The sequence below is a fragment of the Nerophis ophidion genome, linkage group LG12 (assembly GCF_033978795.1).
Source record: "Nerophis ophidion isolate RoL-2023_Sa linkage group LG12, RoL_Noph_v1.0, whole genome shotgun sequence".
NCBI classification, from domain to species: Eukaryota; Metazoa; Chordata; class Actinopteri; order Syngnathiformes; family Syngnathidae; genus Nerophis; species Nerophis ophidion.
The window spans coordinates 26,423,552-26,439,613 of record NC_084622.1 but is presented as its reverse complement, the minus strand read 5'-3'; the positions used below and the strand labels follow the sequence as shown (position 1 = coordinate 26,439,613).

Here is a 16,062-nt window from a genome sequence, read left to right as displayed (position 1 = left end):
TCATTTTAAGTGGGAGAACTTGCACAATCAGTGGCTGACTAAATACTTTTTGCCCCACTGTATATATATTGTACATGTGTGAATCTTGTTTGCTTTGTCCATGTGCTTCACATCCTCCAGTAGAACTGTATTAGACCATGTGAGGCAACATTATGTGTAAAAAAATATCCCCATGTTTTCCTGTTTTTCATTGTTTGTGTTTGTGTTGCTCTAATCATAACGTGTTAACATTCAGCTCTTCACAAAGAGTTCACAAAATATGAAAACATTCTAAATGTGAAGTTAAAATATGACACTAACACTTGAATGCATAAATGCCACTTCATTTAATTAAGAGTCCACTTTTTCATCACACTATCAGAGCATTTTGTCAAGAATATGCTGTAATACTGTAAAATGAAATAAATATGTGAATAAAAAAATATCTGTGGCGCAAGAAGGCTGTTTGTTTATTTTGGCCAGCAGGAGGCAGGCAAGGAAATTATAACTGTCCTGATACCATGATACGGGTTTTGCCCTACAAATAGCCTTAAAGGCACTTACAGAACGCTCTTTTTATTACATCTTAGCCAACATAGCTCCAATGCATAATAACACTGTTAGTAGTGATCCTTTCACATTTATGTTTTCAACATATGTTGTTGGTGAAAACGAGATGTTGACTCAATCAGGATTTAAGAAAACTGAAAGACTTTACCGAGGGTATAGTTTACAACCCCTACGTCACACAAACCCAGAAACGACAGTCGTACGTGGCCTTACCCTCTTCGACCAGAGAAGCAGCAGCCCCTCAAAATGGTATGTTTTCTGCTTTAATAATATTCTAAATTGTGTTTTAATTACTTCATTTAACTGAATGGTACACCACCAATCCACACAGTTGCTGTATTATCTGTCGTTTGGTAAAAAAAAAAAGGTGCTAGCTAGTGGAGTGACGTTAGCATGTGAAATGAGTAAAACTCAACGAAGAGTGAACACAAAATGGTGAAAAAGTACAGAATGCAAAAAGTGTAGGGCTGGGCGAGATAGCCTTTTTTAATATCGCGGTATTTTTAGGCCATTTCGCGATATACGATATATAATAGGATATTTTGCCTTGGCCATGAATGAACACTTGATGCATATAATCACAGTTATATGATGATTCTATGTGTCTACATTCAAACATTCTTCTTCATACTGCATTCATATATGCTACTTTTAAACTTTCATGCAGAGAGGCGAAATCACAACTAAGTCAATTCACCAAAAGTGTATTTATCAAAGTTATTACGCAATGACACAATCATTCAAGTCATTTCCAAAACATAAATTGCAAGATTGTCAGAGACATTTTAAGTGTCAAATAAAAATTAGCTGCATAATAGGAAATCAAATAGTATTCGTCCTTCACTATGTGGGATGTTACTAAGGTTTGGAAATTCTCTTCATTCTCTAGCGAGTGACTTTACAAATGATGCTACATATTAGCAGTAATGCTACTTTTTATAGCAACGCTTTTCTCCCCCGCACTTGACAAATTACGGTTGTGTTGTAAGCACAATACCAATGGCGCTCAATTTGCAAAATGCGCAACCGCATTTTGCAAATTTAATGTCAAATCAAATCAAATGTTTATTGGATTCATCACTTTACAGTGTACATCCACGACAGAACTACTGACTAAACTACTACCACAACTTGGTTTACTATTTATAAAACGTAATAATGAAGAGTTACCTGGAACTTGAAATAGGCCACCCGGCCTGAATCCACACTTGGTAGTAGTTTAGTCAGTAGTTTAGTCGTGGATGTACACTGTACACTGAGGGGCGGTATAGCTCGGTTGGTAGAGCGGTTCGATCCCCGCATCCGCCATCCTAGTCAATGCCGTTGTGTCCTTGGGCAAGACACTTTACCCACCTGCTCCCAGTACCACCCACACTGGTTTAAATGTAACTTAGATATTGGGTTTCACTATGTAAAGCGCTTTGAGTCACTTGTGGAAAAAGCGCTATATAAACATAATTTCACTTCACTGTATAGTGATGAATCCAATAAACATTTGATTTGATTTGATTTGACATTAAATTTGCAAAATGCGGCTGCGCATTTTGCAAATTGCGCGCCATTGGTATTGTGCTTACAACAGTTGTCTGTTCGACATATTCCCACTTGAAGCCAAACCTCCGCCAGACGATGGAAACCCTGCTGTTGTTATTGGGAATTAAGTTTTCCTTCATTTGTTACCAGATCCCCACCTTCTTTGTCTCGTACAGCTACGTTAGCAGCTTACGTTAGCCACGTCGCTACCTCTCTGCCCTGCGAGGGCGTATATGTATGTGACGTGTGACGTGACAGTTTGTGACGTATGTAAGAATGTGCGCCTGTTTGTCTGCGAGAAGAAAAGACAGGAAAGAGCGAGCAGAGCCCGAAGTGTACGCCCGCAGCTAAAAGTCCTATAATATTACGATATATCCATCCATCCATCCATCCATTTTCTACCGCTTGGCCCTTACGGGGTCGCGGGGGGCGCTGGCGCCTATCTCAGCTACAATCGGGCGGAAGGCGGGGTACACCCTGGACAAGTCGCCACCTCATCGCAGGGCCAACACAGATAGATAGACAACATTCACACTCACATTCACACACTAGGGCCAAATTAGTGTTGCCAATCAACCTATCCCCATAGTCATTTTCTATATCGCACAGAGACAAACCCGCAATGTATCGTATATATCGCCCAGCCCTAATACAGTGTGTGGTCCAATATGATAGTGGAATATTCTATTATCTGCTCCTTTTTTCTGCAGGAACTTGAGGCGATGACGCGATACACCAGCCCGGTGAACCCGGCTGTGTTCCCCCACCTCACAGTGGTCCTGCTGGCCATCGGCATGTTCTTCACCGCCTGGTTCTTCGTGTATCCTTTACACTAAATCAACTATTCGTGGTGTAAAATGATGAAAAAAGGATCATACAGTACGACGTATATTTCTTTGTAAATATTGATGCATTCTGAAAGCCGTAACTGTCAAGTAAGGAAGCACATTTTATACAGTGGGGTAAAAAAGTATTTAGTCATCCACCGATTGTGCAAGTTCTCCCACGTAAAATGATGACAGAGGTCTGTAATTTTCGTCATACGTACACTTCAACTGTGAGAAACATAGTATGGAAAAAAAATCCAGGAATTCACATTGTAGGAATTTTAAAGAATTTGTTTATAAATTATGGTGGAAAATAAGTATTAGGTCAACCATTCAAAGCTCTCACTGATGGACGGAGGTTTTGGCTGAAAATCTCACGATACATGGCCCCATTCAATCTTTCCTTAACACGGCTCAATTGTCCGGTCCCCCTAGCAGAAAAACAGCCCCAAAGCATGATGTTTCTACCCTATGCTTCACAGTAAGTTTGGTGTTCTTGGGATGCAACTCAGTATTCTTCTTCCTCCAAACACGACGAGTTGAGTTTGTACCTAAAAGTTCTATTCTGGTTTCATCAGACCACATGACATTCTCCCAATCCTCTGCTGTATCATCCATGTGTCCATTTTGGTATAAACTCAACTCGTCGTGTTTGGAGGAAGAAGAATACTGAGTTGCATCCCAAGAACACCACACCTACTGTGAAGCATGGGGGTGGAAACATCATGCTTTGGGGCCATGTATCGTGAGTTTTTTAGCCAAAACATCCTTCCATCTGTGAGAGCTTTGAATGGTTGAAAAAATACTTATTTTCCACCATAATTTACAAATATATATTTTTTAATTCCTACAATGTGAATTTCTGGATTTTTTTTTCACATTCTGTCTCACAGTTGAAGTGTACTACCCATGATGAAAATTACAGACCTCTGTCATCATTTTAAGTGGGAGAACTTGCACAATCGGTGGCTGACTAAATACTTTTTTGCCCCACTGTATATAAAGCTCTTTTCACAAATAAAATCACAAAGCGCGGTACGCGCTTTAATAAGGGAAAAAAAACATGAAAACACGAGGGAAATCACAAAGGACATAAAAGACAATAAAAGAGCACCGGGCTGATGCTCCCAACTGACACTTCTACATCTATCCATCCATCCATGTTCTACCGCTTGTCCCTTTTGGGGTCTTTGGAGCCTATCTCAGCTGCATATGGGCAGAAGGCAGTGTACACCCCGGACAAGTCGCCACACATAAAACTACAAAAATAAAACAAACACCAAAAAAAAAGAGCAATGAACAATAGATAGGCTATTGTGCACATATGATTGCACCATACATAGACAAAAAACTAAACAAAATCCAAACACCATTTCAACACCCATATACACCATGGTGGTATCTGCGGTGCTCCACGCCATTGTCTTGTGGGTTGGGTGGGGGGGTTTGCACAGCCAGAGACAAGAACAGACCTAACAAAGCAACCCAGAGAGCCCACTCTATATGCCAATAATAAAACCGCGTGGATGAGCGAGAATCCATCTAGGGCAGGGGTCGGCAACCCAAAATGTTGAAAGAGCCATATTGGACCAAAAATACAAAAACAAATCCGTCTGGAGCCGCAAAAAATTAAAAGCCATTACATACAGATAGTGTGTCATGAGATATAAATTGAATCAAGAGGACTTAAAGGAAAATAATGAGCTCAAATATAGCTACAAATGAGGCATAATGATGCAATATGTAGATACAGCTGGCCTAAATAGCATCTTAGCATTGATTAGCTTGTAGTCATGCAGGGACCAAATATGTCTGATTAGCACTCCACATAAGTCAATAACATAAATAAAACTCACCTTTTTGCATTCATGCACAACGTTATAAGTTTGGTGGACAAAAGGAGACAGAAAAAGAAGTGGCATAAATCACATCCTAGAAAGTCGGAGAAAGTTATACTTGTAAACAAACCACGGTGAGTTAAAGGACCGCCAAAATTAGTAGGACAAAACGGCACTCGCCTAATACTTGAATCAGTGAAGCATGTTTAATACAAACAGTGTGCTTTATAGCAATTAGTGAGGTTTGTGTCATGTTTGTCTTCCTACAGAAACTATATTAAAACAAAAATATGTTTTTTCCCCCCTCATCATTTCCATTTTTCATATATTTTTGAAAAAGCTCTAGAGAGCCAGTAGGGCGGCGCTAAAGAGCCGCGGGTTGCTGACCCCTGATCTAGGGAAACCTAAGTGTCCAACACATTCTCATTTAGCTAGGCAGGGCTCAATGAAGTTCGTCCATCCTGACGCGCAGTCCTGTCTCTTCACGAGAGCCAGCAACTGGTCTCCGGTGCAAACAAAGTCATGGCCAAAACTCCCCTGAGGTGGATCCAAAAGTTCACAAAAAAAGCACAGAGAAGTCACTAAAGTGTAGTGCAGAACCAAAGGGCAAAAAACACATGAAAAAGGAGGGAAACATCAAGAACACAAAAGGATAATGCAAAAGAGCACAGAGCTCCTGCAATCAGCAGCCACGGCATTTGGGAAAAAAACATTGTCGAGTTGAGGCCCGACTTTATGCATAAGCTTAACTAACTAAATATGAATGCAAACTGAACTCTACTCAAATGCACACAAAGTATCTTTTTAATATTTTTGCTCCAGTCCACAGTACAAGACTACAAGTGTGAACACACAGTTAAATGACCTGTCAAGACTATTAACTTTTGAATACTTAAGGTATGAGTGAACAATTAGTCAATTGAATAATTAATCAACAATACATCATGCTGTTAAACTGAAGAAATAACCAATACATATGCTGTGATTATAATGTAATGTAATAATAATATATAATAATGCAAGTAACCAATTAAAAAAAACAAAAACATTTCTTAGAATTCAAAATGGATGGATGTGTACCATTGTACTGTAATTGAAAGATAAATAACTTTTAGTAATCATAAATAATGAAACGAAAAAAATAAAATTAACTAATTTCTGTAAGGAAAATTTGAATTTACCGTGTTTTTCATACTCTAAGGCGCACTTAAAATTATTTTTATTTTTCTTGAAACTCGACAGTGCGCCTTATAAACTGGTGCACCTAATGTTAGGAATAGGTTTGATGAGCTTACCCACCTCGAAGCTATTGTATGTGGTAATTTAAAGTTAAAGTACCAATAATTGTCACACACACACACACACTAGGTGTGGCGAAATTATTTTCTGCATTTGACTCATCACCCTTGATCACTCCCTGGGAGGTGAGGGTAGCAGTGGGCAGCGCCCGTGAATCATTTTTGGTGATTTAACCCCCAATTCCAACCTTTGATGCTGAGTGCCAAGCAGGGAGGTAATGGGTCCCATTTTCATAGTCTTTGGTATGACTCGGCCGGGGATTGAACTCACAACCTACCGATCTCAGGGCGGACACTCTAACCCCATTACGTAGTGTAATGATAACTGTGACCTGTAGATGGCAGTCAGACATAAGAGATAAGTGGAGGCTGCACTATGATGGCAATATGACTCAAGTAAACGACACCAACATTTTACATGTGCCATTGAAAGTATAGAACATTTTACACTGGGCTCAAAAATCTGTCAAACTGTTTTAGTATGACTTTGGTAAGCTATGAAGCCACTTAATGTGCTTCAACATACCAGTATTGTTACGGTGTGTATGTGTATATGGTAAGACATTATCTCTTGTTTTGTTTCACAATATTATGCAAAAAGCAACTTTTCTTCGGTCTGGTACCTGCTGATCCGTATTTGGGATCTGATTAAGTCCTGAAAAATTGCGCGCGTTCACCCGTGTAGTCCGTGATATTTTTCTGTATTTGTTTTTTGTTATGGGACATTCATTCTGGGCAGCACGGTGGAGGAGGGGTTAGTGCGTCTGCCTCACAATACGAAGGTCCTGAGTAGTCCTGGGTTCAATCCCGGGCTCGGGATCTTTCTGTGTGGAGTTTGCATGTTCTCCCTGTGACTGCGTGGGTTCCCTCCGGGTACTCCAGCTTCCTCCCACCTCCAAAAAGATCCACTGGGGATAGGTTAATTGGCAACACTAAATTGGCCCTAGTGTGTGAATGTGAGTGAATTTTGTCTGTCTGTCTGTGTTGGCACTGCGATGAGGTGGCGATTTGTCCAGGGTGTACCCCGCCTTCCGCCCGATTGTAGCTGAAATAGGCTCCAACGACCCCGAAGGGAAAAAGGTGGTAGAAAATGGATGGATAGACATTTATCCTCCACTGTTGCCATTTCTAATATAAAGTAGTGTAAAGTTCTTACTTACATCTGTCAGTAAACTTGCCATGAAAGCGCTAAAACATACTGGTATAGTGAGTTTAAGTCATTCACCCAAGAAACTTGAGTTATTAGACAGTTCCGGTCGGACGGTTTTTCACAGGACACATTTCTGGTGGTGTTTCCGGATGAGGAGAAGCTGTTCCGTGTTTGATTTAAGTAAAGTCTGAATGACATTAAAACAATTAGCTCCATCTCCTGACACTTCTTCCACTCCCGTCCTTGCACGCTACACCGCTACAACAAAGATGACAGGGACAAGACACTGCTGAAGGTGAGCCACGTAAATAAGACCGCCCACAAAACGGCCTATCTGGAAGCGACTGTCAGAAAGCAGCTTGAAGATGAACTGTAAAACATAATCTTTGCAACATTTTGACCGAAGAACCACCGTTTACATGTTTTGTAGACCATAAGGAAGTGATTTCAATTCAGAAGAAAATATGACTCCTTTAATGCACCCTACAATCTGGTGCGCCTTATATATGAAATAAATACTTAACATTTTTAAGTGCAGTTTTTCCAGTTGGAAAAACGATTCTTGTTCTTGCCAGTTAAAGAGCTCATATTGATCATCCAATTTGAAGCTGAAATATAACCACAAAGGGACATTTGGCTTTGAAAAAAAAAGTTTTCCTCCTAAATTTTGTACTTTGCAGCAATGTTCACTGGTTGGCCGAGTTATGGAACTATTATTTTAGCTAAATTTTTTGTAAATGCGTATCTGTAATCCAATTCACTTGTCCGTAAATTATTGTGTCTGTGTGTGTAATCAGAGCTTTGCGGGTGTGTTTTCAGTTGTCTGTCCATATGATAGGTCTGTGGGTAAAAAAAAAAAAAAAAATCTGTCTGTATTTCCTCGATTGGCTGTCTTTTAACACATAATTTTTTTTGCTATGTTTCTGCAGTGAAAGAGTTGTGTGCATATTTAGGTGTTACCTAACGTAATGAATATTAGTGAGTTAAATATTGCTAAAGAAATGAATATGATTATTATTTTGGCCAATGTACCCTAAATTTAGGCAGGAAGTGAAAATGCAGTTTTAAGAGTTAATTGTTGGGATGATTTTTTTCCATACACCCTAAAAACCATCTGCTAGGGTCTGCTGGATTGCAGTCTCTGTTTTTGTTTATCCCAGAGGTGTCTAATGTGAGTGTTCTACACCAGTGGTTCTCAACGTTTTTTCAGTGATGTACCCCCTGTGAACATTTTTTTTAATTCAAGTACCCCCTAATTAGAGCAAAGCATTTTTGGTTGAAAAAAAGAGATAAAGAAGTAAAATACAGCACTATGTCATCAGTTTCTGATTTATTAAATTGTATTAAAGTGCAAAATATTGCTCATTTGTAGTGGTCTTTCTTGAACTATTTGGAAAAAAGATATAAAAATGACTAAAAACTTCTTGAAAAATAAACAAGCTATTCAATTATAAAGATTTCTATACATAGAAGTAATCATCAACTTGAAGTGCTCTAAACATGTTTTTACAAAAAAAAATACATCTCGAACATCAATATTTATGGAACATGTCCACAAAAAATCTATGTCAACACTGAATATTGCATTGTTGCATTTCCTTTCACAGTATATGAACTTACATTCATATTTTGTTGAAGTACTATTCAATAAATATATTTATAAAGGATTTTTGAATTGTTGCTATTTTTAGAATATTTATTTAAAAAAAAATCTCACGTACCCTTTGGCATACTTTCAAGTACCCCCAGGGGTACGCGTACCCCCATTTGAGAACCACTGTTCTACACCAACTCTTCCAAGCACTTTTTTTTTTTAACTTTATTTGGACTTAAAGAAAAGTCCCAATTTTATTTTTACCACAAAGTTGAACACATATACTGTAACTGTCTGAAACAAAATTTAAGATTGAGGGGGGACTAAGATGAATATGCCATTTTTTCAAACCATACCACATCACAGTTTTTCTCAAGATGTAGGTAGAGAAAATAACATTAAAGGGGTGGGCCAAAGAAAAGACAAACAAAATACAGAGTGGGGTGTAGGGACCCCTAGAAGTAGTTGTAGGATGTCCTAAGCTAAATGACAGTTAATAGTAATGGACCCTTATTGGGTCCTATTGTACACTCTGTTACATTCACATTAATATTATACATGCTATAAATGCTGTTAAATGTAGCAAGCTACATTTGCAGTAGCTAGCTACAATTCTCTAGGGATAGTTTCCCCTGTAGCTTAGCTACAGTTAATTGAGAGTAACTTGCTTGGCTAACTACATTTTCCGAGTAGCTTGCCCATCACGTTTTTTAAGTGAGATCAGCCTTGACTTCAGCTTCATCAGCTATGAGGTGACGTCAACGAAATACACCAGAGATGTCTACAAGGAGTTGCTCATCTCCCTGGTGGCTTCGCTTTTTATGGGCTTTGGTGTGCTCTTCTTGCTCCTTTGGGTTGGCATCTATGTATGAAGGTGCGTTATAGAGCGACAAAAAACAATTTGGAATGTATTTTTTTCATGTTAGGGTGCAGCTAATTTGCCTATGTTGTCATTTCAGGTCGCTGACTTCGAAGATGACACATTCCAACAAGACAAAACACACGCACACACACCTGGCTTTTGCATTTGATTGGGTGTACTGACAATATTTTGGACTGTTTTCACAATAAAAGAGGGGTTTGTACAACTTAAATACTTTTCATTTGTTTAACACGTCAGCTGCGACACTCGCATACATCTAATTAAATTTTTTTTGCAGTTTCAAGAACTAGACATGGAAGTGCACAGCAACCTAACCTGCAACGAGAAGGTTATTTCTAACACTGAGACAGCTATTTATGGTGTGATGCACTGGTAGTGGCTCCTAGAACCTCCAATCCCCTGATTAATCCTCGTGTTAAAAATAGAACGTCTGTTTCACCTTGTCTGCAGGATAATACAGAGTAGCCTAGTGATGGATTACAACAGGATTGGAAAAAGTTTGTTTAATAATACAAATAAAACAACATGAACTAAAAAAAAATTACTGACAGGATCATGGACTTACATTGTAGTCATCATTGGTATCATGTAAACAGCTCATACTGTATAAGCTTTACACAAGGATTAAGGACAACAGGGTTCTTCATAAGTGTGACAAACATGCTGTATTATACATAAAGCATACTCAAAGAATATTCTTTGTATATAATATATATATATATAATGTGTGTAAGTATATAAAAAGTGGAATAAAAAGCAAACCGGTGTAATTTAAAAGGGGGACATAAATGTTAACCCTAATAAAGCTGACATGCAGGGCAGAATTTTTTCTTTTAAATAAATCTATTGTAGTACTGGTTTTGAAAATATACAAATTCAAGATTTCCCTTGACAATCTTTGATTTTTCAGTGTGCGGCCCTCAGTAGAAAATGTGTGGACACCCCTGTCTTAAAGGCCACATAGATTACCCAGCTCAATACTGATTAACACAATATCCCAGGTTTAGTTTGCCTGTCAGTGGAAAGCTTTCAAGCATCTGCCCTCTTGCCAGTAGTAAAAAAGTAGTACTGTAGTGTCCTGCCATTAATGTAAAAACAATGGCAGCATTCCCTAAATAGCTTAAGCCCTGATTCTTCGTGGTTTTGACCTCTTGAAGTATCTTTTATTAGGTTGATTAGTTTATGAATGAACTGAAGCAACTGAAATGTGAAAAAGGCTTTGAATGTAGAAGAAATTGCTACATCAATGTTCACCTACCACCTGAAGGCATTTGTTCCTTAGTAGTTGATGAAAATACATTCTACTGACGAGCTTTGGCAAAGGCTTCACGGAGCCAAAGAGAATCCATGTAGAGCCTCGGGTCTCCCATGTACTCGGCTGTACGTTTGTAGAAGTAGTAATACAAAACTGCCACTGTAAGCAGAAATACACTTGCTAAACAGAGAAAATATTTGAGCGTGAAATAAAAATGTTTTTTTGACAAATTAATCACCTGTCCTCTGGAACACAAAGAGAGCTTGGAGGCCGTCTGTCCAAACAAAGCGATTAGATTCTCTCCATCTTAGATTCTATCAAAAAGGAAAACCCTTGTAAAGGTGGTGCACAGTTGTATTTTTTCAGAGATCGTTTAAGACAAATGATGTATGGCATACCAACACCCAGCTGTGGAGGCAGATGCTGAAGGTCAGGTAAAGGGCGGAGAACAACAGCAGGGCTCTGAACCGCTCCAGCAGCAGGGACATCAGGCCTACCTGGAACACGTAGGTGTTGAACATCATCAGCAGGATGATGATCACGTTGAACAAGATGGCGATGTCCTGGATGCTGCAAGCAAGAGTTTTTTGATGAGGATACAAAGCACGTAACAAAACCTTCACATTTTTTTAACAGTCAATTCCCATTCCTCTTTGCAGCACCTCCCAAGCTCCATCAGATAAGATTGGAAGTTTTTTATTTTTTTTATCCAGAATCTCTACATGTACACATTCATTGTTCTCTATACTGACTAGTCTGCCGGTCCTGCCACCGTAAACCATCCCCACATTATGATGCTGCCACCATCTTTCCTCACTGTAGGGAGGATGTTGGCCTCATGACAAGCGATGCCAGGTTTCTTTCAAACATGATGCCTGTCATTCATGCCAAATAGTTCAATCTTGTCTTGTCAGACCAGATAATTTCTCATGGTCAGTGTATTTCAGAAACCTTTTTTTTTTTTTACTAAGAAATTGCTTACGTCTGGCAAGGGTACCATACAGGCCTGATTGGTGGATTGCTGTAGATCAGGGGTTTCAAACATACGGCCCGTGGGCCGGATCAGGCCTGCCAACAGGTTTTATCTGTCCCGCCCGATGAGTCTGCCAAGTATTAAAATGAGTTGCATTTTTTTTTTTAATGAAAGAAACCGCTGTTCTGAATGTGTCCACTGGATGTCGCAATAGCAATTCTGTTAAGACCAGCAAGAGGTACAACGTATAGCATGGAAACTTAAAACCTGCCGTTTTGTGTCTTCTGCTTCAAACACATTATTTGGCACCCTTACTCCCCAATAATGTCTTTGTGTGGGTTTTAAGAATAGACGATAATATCTTGTGTACTCTGATAAAACTTTTTGTCTTGAAAATCAACTTTTACCTTGAAAATAATATTTTGTCTTGAAAATCAACTTTTACCATTGCAAGATGCCTCGTTGTTGTCTTTTTCGGTAATAATAACATTGTTAATAATAATAGATGGATAAAACATTTTGCTACACACCCACAACGCTTCGGAATATCAGAGCCATTAGAGGCGGGACATGGACCAAACCGATGAAATAAGGTGTTCACCAACGGGTTCCAGGATTAACGCCACGACAGGCACCAACTAAGGTATGAAAATATAGTGAGAAAACTTAACCCTTTTGGATAGTTTTGTTGTGTTAGCTCTGGATTGATATGTGGACATGACAAAGGAAGTGTTTGATACCTCGAAGAGTTCACATGTTTTTTTGTCCAATCCCAAAAAGACTGTGACTTTAAGTTTAATCCTGCCTTTGTAGATAAACTGAGACCACGTCTAAACTCATTGTGTTTTTGAAACTGCACCAATTTCCTCAGAATTTTCAACAAACTTGAAGTGTTTTTTCTAGAGGATTATTTGTGATTTGTACGTTTTCACAATGTGCTTGTTCCATTTTTGGCCAAAGTAGAACAAAGTAAACAACCTGGAGTTGTCTTTATTTTTGAATTTATCATGCCAATGGATTTTCCTCCATGCGGCCCCTGAGCTAAAATGAGTTTGACACCAATGCTGTAGGTGGTTGTCCTCTCCACAGAGGAATGCTGTAACTCTGATAGGGTGACCATAGGGTTCTTGGTCACCTCCCTGACTAGCTCATTCATTTTCTACCTTTTTATTCCCTTTGAGGTCGCGGGGGGCGCTGGTGCCTATCTCAGCTACTATTGGGCGGAAGGCGGCGTACACCCTGGACAAGTCGCCACCTCATCGCAAGGCCAACACAGATAGACAGACAACATTCACACTCACTTTCACACACTAGGGCCAATTTAGTGTTGCCAATCAACCTATCCCCCAGGTGCATGTCTTTGGAAGTGGGAGGAAGCCGGAGTACCCGTAGGGAACCCACGCAGTCACGGGAGGACATGCAAACTCCACACAGAAAGATAGACAAGTCCTTCTCAAATAGTAGGGTAACATGTGACCTTGGGCAACATGCTTTTGTCCCGCACCAGAATATGACGAAGTGTATGTAGCACTTGGCTTCACTGTAACCACGGCGGTAAGCGAGGAAAGGCCAGTGGGTTGTTTATTTTAATTTTAATAAACTTACAATGTTATGCAGAGGTATAGTGACACTTTTTTATGGATAAATTATACTATTTATAGTGACAGTTGAAAGTGGGGGGGCAAAATATTTTCTTCTTCCTAGGGGGAGAGTAACAGGAAATATTTGAGAAGATTTGGGCTAGAGCAGGGGTGTCAAACGTACGGCCCACGAACATGTTTTTTCCGGCCCACGGGATGAGTTTGCTAAGAATAAAAATTTGCCGAAATTTTTGAATGAAAGAAACTGCTGTTCTAAATATGTCCACTAGATGTCGCAACAGCAATTCTTTGTATATTTGTGGACTATGCAACGATGAGGAAAAAACAAACGATGCATTATGTTAATGCACCAGTCGAGGAAAATAAGCAAACTACATAAATAAAATACTGTAATTTGATTTTGATATTTTTTTTATCTTGATAGATTGAAAATTGACTGTTGAACATTATCACCTAATTTATTCAGAAAGTATACATGACGACAAATAAAGATAGAATACTATTAACTGCAACATGTAAGTGTAAAAAAAAACACAACATAATGATTTGAACATTTTCAGAATGTGCTTGTTCTATTTAAAAAAAAAGAAAACAATCAGAAATTGTTTTTATTTTTAAGTTATCGTGCCATGATTTTACCAGTCCGGCCCACTTGGGAGTAGATTTTTCTCCATGGGGCCCCCTATCTACAATGAGTTTGACACCCCTGGACTAGACGAAGATAAATACAGCAACGTACAGAGACATCCTGGCTGAGGACCAACACTTCCCATCCAATCTGAGGGAGCTTAAAAGCTGCTGCAAAGAGGAATGGGCAAAACTGCCCAAAGATAGGTGTGCTAAGCTTGTGGCACAATATTCAAAAAGACTTGAGGAGGCTGTAACTGCTGCCAAATGTGCATCAACAAAGTATTGAGCAAAATATGTTAATACTTATGTACATGCATATTTTGTTTTTAGTTTTAATACATTTGCAAAATTAAAAAGAAAAACATTTCACATTGTCTGTAGAATACTTTCCAGATGCACTGTATATCGTTCTGCCCATGCCACAGTCAATTTTAGAAGTACAGTACTCCTGAAACTACTATCATTACACACGCAAATAAAGGACTTACATGAAGAGCACAAGCTGGATGACGGCCGCTCCTCTCAAGAGTTCACTGAAGGAGTTGACGAAGAGGTCAAAGGCCAGTAGTGTCAGCTGGATCAGCAGCACGAGTGAGTAGTTGCCTGTCTGCAGCATATTTCACTACTCCGACACACCAAGATTCTCAATGGCGATTGCCTGCGAGCGTCTGTTCATTCACATAGAAAGTGTTGTATTCTTCCAAAAAAAATGCTTGGCCACTCCTGTAACGTCTCTGATCAGAAACATACTGTTTTTGTCTCCTTAGGGATGAGATATATCATGATTGCAGAAAGTCCAGGAAGCAGCTCTTTGTACAATGGCATCTTTCACTAAAGATCCCCACATAGTGAATGATGGCCTGCAAGGAAACAGAAAGAAAGGATGACTGTGTGTATTGTCTCAAGGTAAACTGTGATTTTGTACCTGTATTAAGATATCTGCCGGCCCTGGAATGATGTCAGCGAGAGAGCGTTATATATTCGACATGCTCAGACTCTTACACAAGTCCCGCCCGAGGAATTGATTGCGCCAAAATGAAGGAACAAGCGGTAAAAAATGGATGGATGGACCTAATTTGCAATAGTCAACTGGCCGTACTTTACCATTAAATCTTTTTTGGCATTCCCCCACCCCACAAACGGCCACGATTTCGCTTTTAATGTCCCAGTAAATCGATACTGCTTAGGAAAGAAAACATGCAATAATCGCTAATTTGGCATCCTTAGCAACAGCGTGGTAACTTCGAGGAATTCCGCTTAGCTGTTTTTCTACATTAAGCTCCCGCGTTGTTATATTTGTCTTCGCTGCCGAACCGGAAGGCATTAAGCGACGCATCTTACCGGCAAAAAGGAACAAGGAGGACAAAAAGTAGACTCGAAAGGAGAATAAAACACCTTCATGTGTTCCCTAGGAGACAATGCCTGCTGGAAATGCTTTCCAGAAGGTTTTTTTTTTTTTTTTTTTTCACTTCCTGTCAACTTGCTTTTTTCAAATAACTTTATTTGCATGATAATTGTCTTCTTTTTTTATTGAACAACCAACAAACATTTATAATTCACACAAAAGTCAAGGCACTTTCAACACCAAGGAAAGACAACAAAATAAAATACAAATAGAGTAATAATACTAAAAAATATGAAAAAATAAATAAATATATTTTAGATATATGTGTGTTCTTTCTGGCTTTTAGGCTGTTGTAGTTTACATTTTTTTGTACTATTTATTTTTCTTGATGGGGGCAGCTATTTATGGTTCGAGCGTTTTTGTTTTTTTAAATGCACTGTAGCACTTTGAGGTTGTCGATGTAAGATGTTTTTACAAAAAAAATCTATTATTATTATTATTAAATAAATAAATAAAACGACAAAAAGGGATACCTAAATCACTTTAAATGTTTTTAACAGGGATATCAATTTTAGGGCTTTTGTAC

The 16,062-nt window shown here is 39.0% G+C and overlaps 2 protein-coding genes and 1 long non-coding RNA gene across 5 annotated transcripts; 2 read left to right on the top strand and 1 right to left on the bottom strand.

Annotated features, from left to right (window-relative positions):
• Positions 1-650: 650 nt before the first annotated feature.
• On the top strand, positions 651-9,883 carry tmem258 (transmembrane protein 258). Its single transcript, XM_061917178.1, has 4 exons — positions 651-798; positions 2,793-2,902; positions 9,535-9,663; positions 9,749-9,883. Exons 1-3 carry the CDS (start codon positions 796-798, stop codon positions 9,659-9,661), a joined length of 240 nt encoding a protein of 79 aa, XP_061773162.1. The 5' UTR covers positions 651-795; the 3' UTR covers positions 9,662-9,663; positions 9,749-9,883.
• Positions 2,916-4,202, top strand: LOC133563195 (uncharacterized). The gene is made up of 2 exons (XR_009809017.1): positions 2,916-3,390; positions 3,488-4,202. It is a non-coding gene; the product is annotated as an uncharacterized LOC133563195 (long non-coding RNA).
• Positions 9,884-10,160: 277 nt separating the features above from the next.
• On the bottom strand, positions 10,161-15,605 carry tmem138 (transmembrane protein 138). 3 transcript variants are annotated; one of them, XM_061917176.1, is made up of 6 exons: positions 15,057-15,591; positions 14,882-14,991; positions 14,620-14,799; positions 11,326-11,497; positions 11,166-11,241; positions 10,161-11,086 (listed from the first exon to the last, which is right to left on the bottom strand). In XM_061917176.1, exons 3-6 carry the CDS (start codon positions 14,745-14,747, stop codon positions 10,974-10,976), a joined length of 489 nt encoding a protein of 162 aa, XP_061773160.1. In that variant the 5' UTR covers positions 14,748-14,799; positions 14,882-14,991; positions 15,057-15,591; the 3' UTR covers positions 10,161-10,973. The 3 variants fall into 3 exon arrangements, with proteins under 3 accessions (XP_061773160.1, XP_061773161.1, XP_061773159.1); XM_061917177.1 differs by having other exon boundaries at positions 14,620-14,991; positions 15,473-15,605; XM_061917175.1 differs by having other exon boundaries at positions 14,620-14,991.
• Between the last annotated feature and the right edge of the window lie 457 nt (positions 15,606-16,062).